The 17,534-nt window shown below is 43.4% G+C and overlaps 1 protein-coding gene across 2 annotated transcripts; it reads right to left on the bottom strand.

The window, feature by feature from the left end:
- Positions 1-593: 593 nt before the first annotated feature.
- On the bottom strand, positions 594-15,735 carry LOC124137299 (ankyrin-3-like). 2 transcript variants are annotated; one of them, XM_048392386.1, is made up of 4 exons: positions 15,592-15,735; positions 12,218-12,392; positions 5,969-6,049; positions 594-5,639 (listed from the first exon to the last, which is right to left on the bottom strand). In XM_048392386.1, the coding sequence occupies exons 2-4, from the start codon at positions 12,327-12,329 to the stop codon at positions 2,533-2,535; spliced, it is 3,300 nt and encodes a 1,099-aa protein (XP_048248343.1). In that variant the 5' UTR covers positions 12,330-12,392; positions 15,592-15,735; the 3' UTR covers positions 594-2,532. The 2 variants fall into 2 exon arrangements, with proteins under 2 accessions (XP_048248343.1, XP_048248344.1); XM_048392387.1 differs by lacking the exon at positions 15,592-15,735 and adding an exon at positions 14,936-15,315.
- Between the last annotated feature and the right edge of the window lie 1,799 nt (positions 15,736-17,534).

Here is a 17,534-nt window from a genome sequence, read left to right as displayed (position 1 = left end):
TACGCCCCCAACTGTGTGCAGCAGGTTGTCCCATTTGGCGGCGGGAGTGTCATGGTATGGGCCGGAATTCATCACGGTGGTAGGACGCCTCTCGTGCATGTGGCAGGTGCATTGACAGGTATGCGTTACAGAGCCTTGATCCTACAGCCTTACGTTCTTCCTCACGTCAACGATCATGGCGGACAGTTCCAGCAGGACAACGCTCGACCGCATATTGCACGTGATTGTCAGGACTTCTTACAGCACAACAACATCCAGATATTACCTTGGCCAGCCCGGTCACCAGATTTGTCCCCAATTGAGCATCTGTGGGACGAGTTGGATCGACGCGTTCGCAGAAGGAATCCACCGCCCCAAACACTTCCGGCGCTTCTTGATGCACTTCAGCATGAATGGCAGCAAATCCAACAGCGTGTTATTGACAACTTGATTGCATCTATGGGTCGTCGGTGTCAAGCGACGATTGATGCACGTGGTGGGCACAACCGATACTGACATTTTCTGTACCCCTGTGACATAAACTGTATCGTGTACGTGTGTCTGTCTAGGTCACACGATTTATATTTTGAACATTGTGTACATTGATCTTCAAACAGTGTTTCAATTATTGTTTCTGTGTCCTATTTTGAAACAATCGCATTATATTACATTTTGAAGGTCAGTGTCAAGTTTCTTTTTTTGAAGAGTATACATCCTTACTTCTTGACTTTCACAAACTTGAGGAAAAATACACCCTCATTCTTTGAAATTGTATTTATACTGTATGGTGCACATGGAATGTGTTGTCTGAAGCTGTTGCACCAAGCGACATTACCAGCTGGTCGTTACAACTCATGGTACAAGGTATCCTTATACGGATGTTTCATCAATCACATGCATGGTTTTAACATGAACATTGTTATATGCAAAATTATGAAACACAACACACTATTGCCATAGCCGAGGACGACTTTAACATGTCTTCAGAACATGCTGGCAAGAGTTTCCTAAAACATTGAAATTCACTTGAGTTTCAAAATAAAAAAAATCCAAGTGGACATTTATTGAAGATATTTTTGTTTTGATTGTTGTTGAACGCCGAACTCAGCGATATTCCAGCTATATGTGACGGCGGTCTGTAAATAATCGAGTCTGGACCTGACAATCCAGTGATTGATACGTGCATTGATCTACGCAATTGGGATATGATGACATGTATCAACCAAGTCAGCGAGCCTGACCACCCGATCTCGTTAGTTGCCTCTTAAGACGAGGAAGCATTTCTGAAGACCTGTTCGGAATCTTCACAGGACTAATTGAAGATAATGATATTGAGGCATGAATAACTAACTGACTGTTAATTCATGAAAAATAATGGATCATTTGTACAATAGAGTGATGTCACAGATATGTTTTAAATGTTGGTAAACATGTTTCAAATAAGGCCATACTTGGTGACACTGGTCTTGTACTTTATATATTTCTAGCTGTCAACATTTGGTTGAAATGAGCAAAGATGGATGTACACAGACACAGGATTCACCACATGACACGTCGCCATACAATATGGTCAATGTACTTTATATATTTCTAGTTGTCAACATTTGGTTGAAATGAGCAAAGATGGATGTACACAGACACAGGATTCACCACATGACACGTCGCCATACAATATGGTCAATGTACTTTATATATTTCTAGTTGTCAACATTTGGTTGAAATGAGCAAAGATGGATGAACACAGACACAGGATTCACCACATGACACGTCGCCATAATTGCCATTAGCAGGTTACATCTTTACATTTTGTCTTTAATTGTGATGGTATCAAGACTCAGCTACAACTTGAATAATACTTAACTACATTACAAGATAAAGCATCAAGAAGAGCATTTTGTAAATTCAGAATGTCCTTGCATAATTTTCACATAAATATAGTTCGTAGGTCTAAGGATATTGAAGGTATTAATGGAGTACATGTATGTACAAAGTGTTGTAGTGGTTATTGAAGATGGATGTCATGTTTAATAGATTTGTAATAGTTATCACACGTGGGAAGAACATATCTTCCTGGTGTGTGTAAAAAGCATGATGATAAGCAATTGAGGATAAATCATCTTCATTCATAACACATTACCATTTTCTACAAAGCATGGTGTATTCATATCATAAATCATTGATGTAATAAAATATATAGCTATTTTCTAAAAACATATAAAACAAGGTCAGATTGTTTCACAAAACCATGTGACTAAGTCACTCGAACATGCGAAGCAAACTGTACTATGAATATTATTTATCTGCAAGTGAAACAAACATCTCTCGATGAACATCAATTGCATGTTTCTGTAGACGTCAAAGTCAATGTGACAAAACACAACTATTCATTTTCACCTCATCCAAGTCATCTTGAAAAACTGAAGAAAAACTTTCCAAATGAGTTCACAGAAGAAACAGATCTTGAACAATTCCTCTTTCACAACGTTGAGTGATAACATTGTGTTTCATTGTAATATCTGGGTTTAACACTGTGAGCATGTGATAGTTATTATACTATTGCCGCCTTGGCCGAATGGAAGGCAGAAAAATCTCAACTACTAGTATTGCTATCCATTGAGTCAGGTCAGCATTCCTTGATATGAGGAGGTCAAACACACTCTCATGACCTGATAGAGCTGCTATCACAAGTGGAGTGTATCCGTTTATTCCCCCGGTATTGATGTTAGAAGGTGACACAAGATGTTGTACTATGGCCTTGTTACCACCCTGACAGGCAAGATGAAGGACACTATTACCATCTCTCTCCACAGGTGTCAGGTCAGCTTGCTTGGATACTAGGAGGTCAAACACACTTTGATGTCCTCTGACAGCTGCCATCATTACTGTTGTATATCCGTTCTGTCCTCTAGTATTGATGTTAGAAGGTGACACAAGGTGTTGTACTATGGCCTTGTTTCCACCCAAACTGGCAAGATGAAGGACACTATTACCATAATTGTCTACCAGTGTCAGGTCAGCTTGCTTGGATACTAGGAGGTCAAACACACTTTGATGTCCTTGGAAAGCTGCCATCATTACTGGAGTGTGTCCATTGTGTCCCCTGGTATTGATGTTAGAAGGTGACACAAGATGTTGTACTATGGCCTTGTTACCACCCTGACAGGCAAGATGAAGGACACTATTACCATCTTTATCCACCAGTGTCAGGACAGCTTTCTTGGATACTAGGAGGTCAAACACACTTTGATGTCCTTGGAAAGCTGCCATCATTACTGGAGTGTGTCCATTGTGTCCCCTGGTATTGATGTTAGAAGGTGACACAAGATGTTGTACTATGGCCTTGTGACCACCCTGACAGGCAAGATGAAGGACACTATCACCACTCTTGTTCACCAGTGTCAGGACAGCTTTCTTGGATACTAGGAGGTCAAACACACTTTGATGTCCTTGGCCAGCTGCCAACATTACTGGAGTGTGTCCATTGTGTCCCCTGGTATTGATGTTAGAAGGTGACACAATGTGTTGTACTATGGCCTTGTTTCCACCCGCACAGGCATGATGGAGGACACTATTACCATCTTCGTCCACCAGTGCTAGGTCAGCTTGCTTGGATACTAGGAGGTCAAACACACTTTGATGTCCTTGGACAGCTGCCATCATTACTGGCGTATGTCCGTTCGCTCCCCTAGTATTGATGTCAGAAAGTGACATAAGATGTTGTGCTATAGCCTTGTTTCCACCCTGACAGGCCATGTGAAATAAATCATTTCCATATTTGTCTTTGGTTTTCTTGTTAGATATTGATTGCAATACCTGATAACACTCATAAGATCCCATGCCTGCTGCAATCATTAGTGGAGTCCTTCCTTCGTCATCAGTAGAGTTCATTACACCTTGCTTCACGTCATCAGTAAAGACTTTGCTGGTGTGTTCTTTCAGTACCGTTAGTGTTTTCTTATGTCCAAACATGCATCCTATGTGTATGATGTTTCTCTTGTTTTCATTAACGGTAAACACATTGGCACCATTTTCTATCAGATAAACAAGTGTTTCAGAGCTCCCACAAAGACCAGCCAGCAAAAGCAACAGGTTCATGGCAAAATCAGTGCATGGGTGTTCAGTCCTGGAGAAGAGCCACTTCAGTACTGCCAGGTTGTTCTTCATAACACAACCAATCGTGCCTTCTCTGATCTCTGTTTGAGTAAATTCTCCTCCAGTTATATTTTCGATTTCTAAGACAAATTTTTCATTGTGTCCAAGAACAGCCCAAAACAAAAAGCACCTCCCCTTATCACTTTTGTGAAACCAACTCTTGGCCATGGATCTATCACGGTGCAGTTTTTCAAGCAGTTGAAGAGCCACCTTTTCTTGTCGGAGGATGGGGTGTGTCACTGATTTAGAAAACTGCCCATGCTGCATTGATTCTGCAAGTCGAGTAGTCAGGATGTCATAATACTTTTCGGAGACGTATATTAGGGGGAAATGATCATCAATTTTGCTTTCCTCCACAGGATGTGGTTGCACTCGTTCATATATGAAATTATCACTGCAGTGAGTCAGCACAAATGTTGGACTGATGTCATACAACGAACAAGCACAAGCATCATATATGGAAGAATGGGCAAATCCAACAGCATCACCACGTGTAAAGAATGTTCCTCTAAAACACTTTGCTGCCTCGTACATTCCTAAACGTGAAGCTGACGGCAGCAACTCTAAAACAGTTCTGACCATGTTGTCCAGTTTCTTGTCCTTGCCGTCTGCTTCCAACTTGGCCAAATCTATCCTATCTTCACATAGTAGCATCAGAACTAATATGGCTGATCGATCAGTTTTCGCCATCAGTAATTGTCTGAGTTCTTGCCTAAGATAAAACAGTGGTTCCTTGAAAAATTTCTTTGTATTTTGGAAAATGGATGAAAAGTCAAAAATAAGTTTACAAGTGAGAGGAAATCCAAAGATATCGGAATCCATCTCCCACAGTTCGAAGTATGGTATATCCTCATCAGAATGGTCTCTATGTATGTCCCTGTGGTGCTCAAATATAGCCTGTTTCTCTGCTTGAGTATATCTGTGTTTCTCTTGAGTGGTTAAATCCACCAGTGTTTGTCCCTTGAACAGCGAGAATCTTTCATACTGCAGCTGATCAAGTCCATCATGGAAGTTGTATGTCTTGGATGTGAAGACAACACGAATATCCTTTGTGGCTGGTTTTATTGGGTGAGAACCTCTACTTGATTCATTTTCATGTTTATCTCTTCCTGGTTTAGCTTGCTGTTCTTTTTGTGATTCCCACTTCTTGGTTGACTTTTTGCAGTGTTTTAAGTGTCTATCAAGCCTATTGAGAAATGTTTTCAGCTGTGAAACATTTGTCGATAATCCAACAGTACCAAACATATCATCTATGATCAGAAATACTCTAGGTGAAGAACTCAAGAAGCTGTCCAAGTCAAACTGTTCAATTCTGTCCACAAGTGCAAGTTTGTACCCCCTTTTTCTATACTGAGAACCAAGCTTGAGAGCTGCTGTTGTTTTGCCTTCTCCCGAAGCACCACAGATGGTGACATGGCCATGCTGCTTCAGTTTTTGTTTTACAGTCCTGAAGCTCTCTGTTTCCACAAAGATTTCTTCAGCATCACTTATTTGAAGGTCAAGGGTAGCTGCAAATGAAAGCAACCATCATTAAATGATTTATTTATGACATTATGTTAAAAGTACTCATGCTCTGACAGCTATGTGGTTTTAAAACCTATTTTACATAGGCTCTAGTGTCTGATCCAGTATGTTTGGCTCTGTAAATTTCTTCTCTGAAATTGCCACAGTTAGGAAGCTTAACTTTGGCATGTAATTTTCTACTACTGATGACATCATATTTAGTTAAAAGTGCCAGTTTTTGGCCCTCGGTATTTATGCAGAAAATACTTTGATATCAGATCTGACAGAATATTTTCTGCATATGCATAACCAGTGCTGACATGGCATTACCTACCTTCACCAACTGTCCCTGCAGGGGTTGGTCCAGTAATTATGTTCTGTGTCTGGACGAGAGTGAGGACCTTAGGGGCATCACCTGTCAACATTTCAGTGACACAAATGCATTACACTGCTTAATAATAACAAATAATCGAAAAGCAGGACAATAACCACATAGCTCACCTTCTACGGGATAAGGGGCGGTCGGGTAGCCTAGTGGTTAAAGCGTTCGCTCGTCACGCCGAAGACCCGGGTTCGATTCCCGACATGGGTACAATGTGTGAAGCCCATTTCTGGTGTCCCCCACCGTGATATTGCTGGAATATTGCTAAAAGCGGCGTAAAACCATACTCACTCACTCACTCTACGGGATAACATGTGCAGATATCTTTAATTGCTATCAGTCATCATTCAAATTCAAATCTTTATGGAACAAGTTTCATGTGTCTAACAAACGTTGCTAACTGTTGACTGGTCCTGTTTTGTATCATATTTACTATCACCATGCGAGTTCTAGGTTAGAATTGGTCCCAGACAACCTGTACTGGTTGTAAGAGGCGACTTAATGCAATATCTTGGTTGAAAGCATATCATTGTACCCCGACAGTGTGGATCAATGGTGCCAGGGGAACAGACTCAATTATTTACAGGCCGTCATCACATTAATAGTATAGTTTGTTTGTTTGTTGTTTAATGCCGCACTCAGCAATATTCCAGCTATATGACGGCAGTCTGCACCAGACCATCCAGTGATTCATATCATGGGCATCGTTCCACACAATTGGGATACGATGACATACATCATCCAAGTCAGCGAGCCTGACCACCCAATCCCATTAGTCGCCTCTTACGACAAGCATAGCATGGGTTGTGTCTAGTGGTGTGCCATTTAACTGAAATCAGCAAATTAAACAGATTGTTAATTTTGATAAAGAACAAAGATTCTATAACAGCCTTAGACTGATTGTACACAGTGTCATCGAGAAGTATACAACAGAATTGATATCAAATTGTTAAGATTGCTTCCATTTAATTCAAATTTATATTTATTAACTTCATCTAAAAACAAAAAGAACTGTACCTTACATGTTGGCAGGGTACAGTGAAATTTAGTAAAATCTAAATATTTTTTACATTTGTATACTTATCCTGCATTACTCCGTATTGCATTTACTGCTATGTTTGACAGAGAGACGAACTGTGTGAGATCCAGCTGCTGAAGAAAGTTGTCCCAACCAGCCCAGGAGGCAGCGCCCTCTCACAGTCGGCACGTGACCCGGAAGTCATGACGTCACACAAAAAGACATAACTGCTTTAAACATAACATCTGAAACTTCGTGGGGAGGTAGCGTAGCGAAAGGGAGGGCACTTAGACTTCGTAATGCAGGATAAGTATACAAATGTAAAAAATATTTAGATTTTACTAAATTTTTTAACTTATCCTGCATTACTCCGTATTGCATCTTTATCAGACGGCTTGGCCGGTGGGCATACCTGCAGATGTGAACCATATTTAACCCTCGTCAAGGTCCGATGAATCCGCACCGCATACAAGTGATGACCGGAACATCTAGGACCATTCCTGTCTTCAGGAAACAAGAGTCGATGCAAAAACGAAACGCCCGAATAGGTAACCGAAATACAATGAGGCGTGTAGCCAAAATATATAACTTACCGAAGAGCGAAAGCAAAACGCAGTAGAACCCTCTAATCTGAGGTGATAAACACCAGAGAGTTCGACGGGCCCGCTCGGGGAATCGAAGAATCAGCGGCGTCGGCAGCAAAATCTACGACCAATCCCAAGAGCGAATGCGAAACGCAGGAGAGCCCTCTAGGCTGGAGGCAAGGAACACCGGTGAGGTCGACGGGCACCGCTCAGGTACCAGAGAAGCCGCGGCGTTGGCGTCGGCGCCAGTGTCCACATCTACTACCATTCCTGTCGTCAGGAAACGAGAGTTGATGCAAAAAGTAAAACCCGGATAGGTGACAGAAATAGAATGAGTCGGGTAACCCAAAACTAAAACTGACCTAAGAGCGAATGCGGAAGGCAAGAGAGCCGTCTCGTCTGGGGTGATAAACACCAGAGAGGTCGACGGGCCCCGCTCAGGGTATCGGAGAATCAGTGGCGTCGGAGATAGATGACCTGTTGGGCTACAACCAGGGACCAAAACTGTGAACGTCGGCGACAACTTTCAAGGCTACATCACGGAAGTAGTGGTTGGTGAAGGCGGTGTCCGATCGCCACGAACAGGCTTCCCTGAACGACGGGATGGAACAGTATACCGTGAAGAACCAGTGTAAATACGATCGCCCTGATCTCATTTTATTTCAGGTAATAGCCTTTGGGGGGAGGGTCCAATCCGGCGGCTCATACGCTTTAAGGATGACCGCCCGGAGCCACAGGGAAAAGTATTCCGGCTGACCAACGACAGCGACGAAGGGGAGACCGGCAGAAAAAGGTGTTTCCTAGACTTGCGGCAGTCTTTAGATCGTAGAATAATCTTCAGTGCCCTTACTGGGCATAATGACGCTCATCCTCATCCTCGGCACCCACACTGGACGAGGGGGGAGGGGACAAGGAATGATCTATCAGGCTGTCCTGGGAGTTGAGTCTTTACGCTGACGTCCCAGTACGGTCCATGATGAACGGCGCCCTGGGTACCGCATTTGAACCGGGCATGGGAGACGTCGAGGGCGTGCTGTACATGGACTCGAGCGGCAGTAGTCAAAACCAGTAGAAACACCCGTCTTCTACTTAAGGTCGTAGAAGGAAGACGAGGGGAGTGGTTCGAAGGGCGTTGAAGACCACATTCAGATCCAACGCAGGCGGTCCGAACTTGGTCTTCAGGTCTTCAAGACTGAACGAGCGCAGCCAGGCCCGTAGGTCGGGAATTTTCGTCTTTCTCCGATCGTCCGGGATGGCCAGAACGGAGTAGATGGCGACCAGGTATGTGGGGGTGGTAAGCCCTTCAACCGACGGGTGCTACACAAGTACAGAACTGATCCAGGATCTACGGTGACGCTGTCATCGGATCCTGGTGTTTGTCAGAACAAAATGCCTGGAACAAGCATCATTTATCAGCATACAGTCCCCCTGTAGATGGACGGTGGGCTGAAGCAATAGCCTTGGTCGCTCTAGCCGAATAGCCCTTGGCTTTCTGCATGTGTGTCAGGCCTGCAGACGATAACATGCGGGTATGAGGGTGTGGCAACAGACCGTGTGGTTGGACCACACCGGAAGTTCCAGGGGTTGTCTCTGGCTATGTTTCGGAGGTCGATAACCCAACTTCTGGCTGACCAATAAGGCGAGACCAAAGTCAATGGCAGGGGTCGAGTGGCCTGGATCTCTGAAGAACCGTGGGAGGGAGAACCGGAGTCGGAAAAGCGTACGCGCGTAATCCTTCTCAGGAACGATGGAAGGCTTCGACTGCCACAGCGGTCGTATCCGGCACAGGTGGAATGGAAGACGACAGCTGGCCACATTCAGATATGAGGCAAACAGATCTAGGGTTGGGGTGTCGACCGTTTCACATAGTCTGGCCCGAGGCGCCGGAGAGCGTGAGGCGTCGGAGAGCTTGAGGCGCCTGGAACGCCGAAGATGGTGATTCTCGGGGGGGGGCCGGTCGAGTTTGTAGCGCCGGGAGAGGGGCGAGAACTCTGGGTCCGCGCTATCGTTCTTATAGCGAAGGGTTGATGAAACAAGGTTCCTCGTGACAGCCGTGTTGGTAGAGGAGGTCTATTGTTTCCAACATCCGTGCATGGATGGACTGCGACAGGCGCCTGGTTGAGTGGTATCACCAAGCGTACAGGTAGACATGGAAACCAATCTGTAGAAATACATGGCACCCCTTGCCATGGTAAGTTGACCTAAATCCGGTCGGAGTTGTTGACAGTCCGAGTACTTGACACGTGACATGTAAATCACTCTGCGCAGTAGCCGAGAAAACCGCCTTGGAGTCGGAACTGAGGTGCAAACTCCACACACAGACAATCCTCAATGAACTGTGTGAGAGACGATCAAGTGGTGTACCCGAGTTTTGCGATAAAACACGGAACCCCATGGGCGTCGTGGAAAACCCGGGGAGCGCCGAGGAAGAGTCTCTCTCAGGAACGCTGGCGCTAGGGTAGGGTAGAACAGCGTTGATGTCTGCGATGTCGACGAAGTAAACTCTTTGTAAGTGGATGTCGTCGTCGAATCTGATACAGACGCTGTTCACATGACGCTGTTTCGATGGAAACCCGCAGGTCATCTCTCCGGAATCATAGCGTTTTAAACGACAGGATTATGGATAACGTCTCAGTGGGCAAGTTGAATCAGACCAACTGTCTATTGGTTGAAATGATTCCACCCAGGAAGTAGAACGATAGTCACGATCCCGAAGACCGACGGGAGAGTAGCGACAGGAGCGGCGACAGTTGTTTCACCATGCTTCTCCGTGTTACGAGTTATGAGACGGCAGCAAGAGAAGAGGGCAGTGGCGCCAGGGAGGCGATTGCCGATGGTGCCCCTTAAGCCGCAGTAGAAGATCGGATGGTCGGCTCGTTGATCTGAGCTTGATAAAGCTTGTTGATCTGAAGCTTGTTGAGCGCCGAAGACATCAGAGGATGCGGAGGCGCCGGAGCGCGGAGACATCAGAGGCGCCGAGACATCAGCGGCGCCGAGTCATCGGAGGCGCCGGGAGCGCCGAGTCATCAGCTTGTCATGAACAAGTCATGAAGCTTGTTGAGTGCCGAGTCATCAGAGGCGCCGCGTCATCAGAGGCGCCGAGACATCGGAGGCGCCGGGGGCGCCAGGGGCGCCAGGGGCGCCGGAGACATCAGCGTTGACGGTGTTGGAGACCGTGAACGGTCGTATGTCGTGCCAGGGGAGGCAGACTCTACGTTGGGAGCGCTGGAGCCGCCGGTGGAGTAGGAGACCGTGAACGGTCGTATGTCGTGCCATGGGAGGCAGACTCTACGTTGGGAGCGCTGGAGCCGCCAGTGGAGTAGGAGACCGTGAACGGTCGTATGTCGTGCCATGGGAGGCAGACTCTACGTTGGGAGCCGCCGTGAAGCTCCGCTGAGCGCTGCTGCCGTCAACGTAGGTGGGGGTCGACGAGCACGTTGAGCGAGGTGTGTCCTGGATACTCGCATGAGCTGAAGGATCACAGCGACGAATGACTGCAACATCGGCACTGCCTTGTGAAAGTACAGGGCGTCGTACAATCAGGGCAGAAAGGGGCGGCCCCGACCAGATTTGTTCCCGCGGCAACAAGTGCAGCGAGGCAGAAAATCTGGAATTTAAGCAAAACATAACTATGTGGCAAAGCCACAAAGTGCGGGAAGCATAATGTGTGGCCAATCACAAAGTATGGGAAGCATAAAGTAACTCAAAAACAGTATATTTTATTAAAGTTTATGAGATAAACAAGTACGCTAAAAGGGAGCGAAAAGGCAAAGCCTTAAGCAAACACGTAACCATGTGGCAAAACCACAGAGTACGGGAGACATAATGTAACTCATAAACTTCGTATTATATTGAAGTTTATGAGAAGAAACAATTACGCTGAGAGGTAGCGAAAAGGCAAGGCTTTAAGCACACCAAAACAACATACATAAATGTAATGTATTACCCAAGCCAAAGAGAGAATTCAAAACGCAGAACACGACATTACGTGGCCACGTGGTGAATGGCCAAAATGGCGGGAAAGAAAACAAAATGGCGGGAACAACATTGCGCCCGTAAATTACTATGACGTGAGCCACAGACGAGCGATAAACGTTACAATTTACGAATGGGAAGACCCTAAGGTCACGGCCCATAACAGGTAACAATGTAGCAGCATATAATGAATGTAGAAACACGCAAAATATAAAAAACAAATAATAAGCTTTAATTTCCACAAGGGATACAAAGTACGTCCGTCCGTGGAGGTGACAAAGCAGTTATGTCTTTTTGTGTGACGTCATGACTTCCGGGTCACGTGCCGACTGTGAGAGGGCGCTGCCTCCTGGGCTGGTTGGGACAACTTTCTTCAGCAGCTGGATCTCACACAGTTCGTCTCTCTGTCAAACATAGCAGTAAATGCAATACGTAGTAATGCAGGATAAGTTAAAAAATTAGTAGAATGGGTCTCAGCCACTCAGATTCCGACAAGTACAATGCTTTATGGATGGGTTCATATGTTGGGGTCATGTTGTTTTAAATAAGTATCTCTGGATTTATTGAGGTCATGAAACTGGGCTACTTGATTCTATGTTTTATGAGATGGAAATGATAACGTACCAGGGCTGTCTCTCAGCGGAGTACCTCCGCTGATGACCTCAATCGTCTGGTCTTCAAGGTCCTCCTCCTCCTGTGTCAAGGCCACACTTGTCACATCACTTGAACTGGCCATCTCAGTCTAAGGTCTTTACACAGCTATGTCATGCAGGGATGAAGTTGCTATTGTCAGGTCCATCTGAACAAACAAACTATTTTAATATAATTCACAACCACTGATCTAACTTTCAACCGATACATACAACTGCATTACCTCCGAAGAGTATTTTGTTTATGTTAATATAGTTAAAGTTTGTTTGTTGTTTTACACCGCACTCAGCAATATTCCCGCTATATGACGGCAGTCTGTAAACAATTGAGTCTGGAGTCTTGAGTACGGATTAATGACATGCATGAACCATGTCAGCGAGCCTGACCATCCGATTCCGTTAGTCGCCTCTTGCGACAAGCATAGTCGCCTTTTACGGCTACCCCGGATGTTGATGTGTCTTTTGTTTATGTACTCATCAGGTGACACATTTTATTTTTGGGACTGTGGCACTAAAATGCTTCCATACTGATCAAGTCGTCGCTGTATGGCTGAAATAACGCTGATGCGACATTAAATTTTAATTCACTCACCCATACTGATCAAAGGATTGGTGAGCTCAAATGTCTGCTTATCCTGAATCATACAAATGTAAAGAAAAAGAAATACCCAAATAAAATACCATACATAAGAAGTAGATTTAAATGTAAAATGTTCAACAATTGTATAATTATAATACTTATCCCATCTAACATTTCTCTGTTCTCAGCCGATCATAGAGTGGAAACGATTAAAAAAACACCTCACCCGAACACATCCCAGGTATCACCACTAGCTGTTGCAAAACATGGACCTTCGCTACCTGACCACGTGATCTGTCCTGCCAACTTGTTGGAAGAGAGTTTGTAGGCTTGCGTAACTGAGAGGCTGGGATGGCTGGGTTCAAGTTTTTCGTGCGATAGGATGCATTTTATTAAATGTGTAAATTATACAATAAATTGTATATTCATATTACTTATTGAAATAGCCTATGTTAATCCATAAATTATTGTAAATTCATATTATTGTTATTAATTAAACAAAGATAACTTTCAAATTTAATATGCTAGTTGTATTCATATGAATGAAATACTGGAATTTATCAGTGACGATACAACTTTTTTATATCAGTCACTAGTGACTGATAACTTGATCTATCAGTCACTACACACTCCAGCGCAGTGGTGACTCAGCATAACACCACTGCCACAGGCTAATTTGCATATCATGTGACTAGATTTTTCTCTTGTTTGTAAACAAATGCGCTTTTTCAGAAATCAGTATAGAACAGACTAATGCAAGTATTTGGGGGAGCTTAACATATTGTTTTGCATAATTATATAGATATGCTACTACAACTGGGACAGTGAACTTCATGACAATATATATTTATACATCAATGTGACCATATCGCTAGCTCTCCGTTGGCCTTCAATGACAGCACATGGAGATGTACAACCAATGTAAACAAACGATAACTACGCAAAAGCAAGTAGATTTTCACGTTTTAGGATACTTTCTAAATGAACCGTAACCATTCTTTGACAACTGTTTATCACAAAGTGAAAGCTTGTCAAAAATGAAACGGATGAACAGCATATGCAATATCTTGAATGGTCTGTGAAAGATGTGACGAATCGTCACATGGTGCTGGCCTGTGGCAGAGGAACTATGCTGGCCGCAAGGAACTCTGGGTAGGAGAGCGCAGTCACTAGTGACTGATATAAACAAGCAAGCTCCTTCCCAGCGCGTGACACCTTCGTTACACTCTCGGTAACATCGCTGCCACTAGTGTGGGCGCAGCCATTACAAGAATCTTGAAATTTGCCCTCTAACCCCAAATGTAGAAACGTCGATACTTTTGTTTATATCTTTAGGAATGCCATGATATTTCATTTCGAAAAGGTTTACGACTGACCATGTTTTCCAGATGAATTTACTTTGTTGTTTTAATGATCAGATTGGTTCGAGATTGCAGACTAACGGAAAATCAACCAAATTCTCCCTTACATTCTTACTATATCAATAACACGATAGTTTTTAATGAAACAGAAATTCAAATTGACAAACGAAGAAAGTAATTGAGCAGTGATAAGTGTATTCGGCGTCATGTCAGTCATCACTTGTTTGTAAACGTAACGGTCATTTGGTTGTGAGTTCAACTCCAAGCATGGTTGTGGCCACCTATTCACAGTGGGGAGTTTTGACTGGTGGTGGCGATAGTATTAGAGAGCTTAACGAACGGGCTATTGCTGTGAGGAGCTTGATAAACAAGGTGCCGGAACTACTTTCTCCTGAATCAAAACATTAAAGAGTTATCCCACTTTGTTTACGTCTGCTTAGCAACAAGAAATAATGTAACATGTTTATAATAAATAGAAAATTTAATGTGTTTTCTCAAATATCAGACATGGAATCTGATGTCTGGAAATAACATCTATGGCAATGTTAATATCACTCTTGCGCCGGACATGCTTCGCCAGACATAAGGCACAACTGGCGACAGCGAGACGCACCACCGAGGCGAGAAGCGCCCGCTTGAATTTTCTGAGAATTGAACTTTCCTAATTTAATTCATGACAGCAAGCAACAATGTTTCAGTTCAAATGTTCGGGGTTCAATAAATGTGTTTATGTCAACTTTTTTATACTTACCTGAGAGAAAATCTGATCGAATTTTGCGGATTTTGTAAACCTGGAGAGCGCTCAGCTGATCGTTCGACATGGTCACAGTACTAACTGTTTATGTATTCCTACGCCAATAAAATACTAGCTGTTTGAAAATGATTTCTGTTTTCATTTTAAACAGGAATGTTTAATTATGACAAACAAACATGTCCACGGAACTTAATACTCGATATGAAATAATATATTTCGCATAACATATATTAACAGGGTTAGTTTTATTCACGAACTATATTCTTTTCGCAAACCCCCTTTATACGGTGGTGGTAAAAGGGCGACAGGGAGAACTTGGTTATTTATCAGACACTGTTTTCGAAAAAATATAGAAATTGCAAGTAATAAAAATTAAACATGTATATATAATAAATAGAAATTTCAAATGCCTGCGTCACTCGCAGGCTCTCCCCACTTCACTCGATGAGATGAAAGTTGTATTTGAGAAAACACATTATATATCCTCTATTTAGTATTATATGTCATTGAAAATATTTATCGTTTGGTTGTCCTTCTTCCGATTTCGTTATGTGTTTGAATTCGTCAGCATAATTAACAGTTCATTGACATTTCAGTTGATTGATATGTACATTTTCCTTATGTATTTACCTCATATATCGCTCACTTCTTACCTTTATTTACCGTTCAGTTTTCTGTAGAAAGTATCTTCTTTGCGGTGTTCCATTTCCTGGTTTGTAGCAAGCCGCCATTTTACGTCACAGCCTGAGTTGACTTTTAGTTTCGTATCTCGCATTTTGGTTATTCAGTAGCTTCAACTCAATTTATTATCATCTTAATATTTGTTTTAATTATTCTTTTAGAGACTTAGTTCAAGTGGGCTTTTATTGCTTTATGCTTTGCTATATCTATTGTACCTGGTTTGGAATGAGTTCGTTGATGACGTCACTCATCAACAGTGAGTTGATTTTACGACGCTTCAATTTAAGCTTAGTTTGGTCAAGTCTTAATTTATTTCCATCTTTTCTCTTGTAATAAGTATTGTTCATAATTATAATATTTATATAATTATTTATTGGCTTTAATCACTTGTTGGTTTTATGTTTGTGAAATATATTTAATTAACTGTGAGTGTTGGGGTGATTGAGATTAACATCCCCAAGCCTAACCCTGAGACCGTCACACTTATCCATCTCACTCTTTGCATTTATCCCATGGTTGGAGAGTGGGGCGCAGATACCCAAGCGTGAAACAAACCTCAACGCGAGGGAGCTGGTCCTAGAACTGTCCAATAAACGATTGTCACATTATCTGAGCTCGTCCTGATGAGAACGCGTGTGTGGGTCTTTCTAAACCCCTTTGTGCTACCAGGACAAACTATCATAATGTCCAGTAACATGTGTTCTGTGTCTTCGCACACTGTTCCAAGGAACTGCCGAGTAGCATGAAATGAGGGCAAACTCGTTTAGCCATGTCTTGTAACATACCCCAGATGCTAGAGAGAGCATCCAGACTTTGGTTCATCTCTGGTACAGAAGTGACGTTCTTCAAACTGACCCATACATCATACAGACGTAAGGCGAACAGTTTGGAATGTCTTTTGACGCTTTGTTCAACCAACCAATTACGACCGCAGTGGTTGATCAAGCATGAACGAGAAGAGGAACGATCGACACAACCTCTAAGGCACTTCAAACCAACCACCCAGACTAACAATACTCCTGGAGCAGAGGATAGCGAGTGGTGGGTTCGATGTTGTAGCCTAGAAGTCTCTACAGACGATTATCATCCCTCCACAGGAAATTCAAGTCTTGGTAACCCCAGTAACGAATAGCAACAAACAGACTTTATTTCATTATGTACAAGATTTGACAACACGATCAAGTCGGGGGTGGTGTTGTATTTATGAGGATGACTTCCTCATCTGGGCTGACAGGCTGCAGTCAATTGTTCAGCCAGTACAAGTGATCTCAAATAATGCAGACCCTGGAAACCCGAAACATGTCTCTCAGACAGTGTGAGGCAAACAACAATCTTCGATGATAGCCGTTAAGGTACAGTTGGTATGAAGTGCCATGGTTGATGCCATTGCCCTACTCTCATGCGTGTTAGATGCCAATGGAGGTGGTAATCGCTCAAAGGTATATGCTTGAAGGATGAGCGAGCACAACCAAAAGGACACTATTGTCAAGGATACCTATGTGGTCGGAGCTGTCAACAAGGAGATGAACAGACGCTTGCATCAGATCTTTCAATGCTTGAAGGTATATTTTGAGGGCTCTAACTGGGCAGAGTGAAAGATCTTCCTGATCGTCTGGGATTAAAACTGTAAGCAGCGGAGGGATGGTATATAATCTGTCTGTCTGTCCTGGGAGTTAATTTATAGCCACAAAGACCCACCGAAGGAACATTTGACCATGGCGCTTCCTCTCAAAACAAACTCTGTTGACGTCCAGTGCTGTGGCTAATGCTAACCAAAAGACGGTCCTGAGTGAAATATGCTCAAAGTCTTTATTAGCCAAGGATACATAATCCTCAGATGACAAATTCGTAAGATGACAATCAAATACCAAACTGGTGGTCTGAACTTGGAAGATTGGTCCACCAGCTTGTACGA

The sequence above is a fragment of the Haliotis rufescens genome, unplaced genomic scaffold (assembly GCF_023055435.1).
Source record: "Haliotis rufescens isolate VD_foot unplaced genomic scaffold, xgHalRufe1.0.p SCAF_11, whole genome shotgun sequence".
NCBI classification, from domain to species: Eukaryota; Metazoa; Mollusca; class Gastropoda; order Lepetellida; family Haliotidae; genus Haliotis; species Haliotis rufescens.
The sequence above is the reverse complement of the archived record's forward strand: the minus strand, read 5'-3'. Positions and strand labels throughout refer to the sequence as shown.

Coding starts and splice junctions, on each gene's coding strand:
- LOC124137299 (XM_048392386.1), bottom strand. CDS start 12,329: ATGGCCAGTTCAAGTGATGTGACAAGTGTGGCCTTGACACAGGAGGAG. Junction 6,050..12,217: donor TCCGCTGAGAGACAGCCCTG/GTACGTTATCAT, acceptor AAATGTTGACAG/GTGATGCCCCTAAGGTCCTC. Junction 5,640..5,968: donor TGCAGGGACAGTTGGTGAAG/GTAGGTAATGCC, acceptor TTTCATTTGCAG/CTACCCTTGACCTTCAAATA.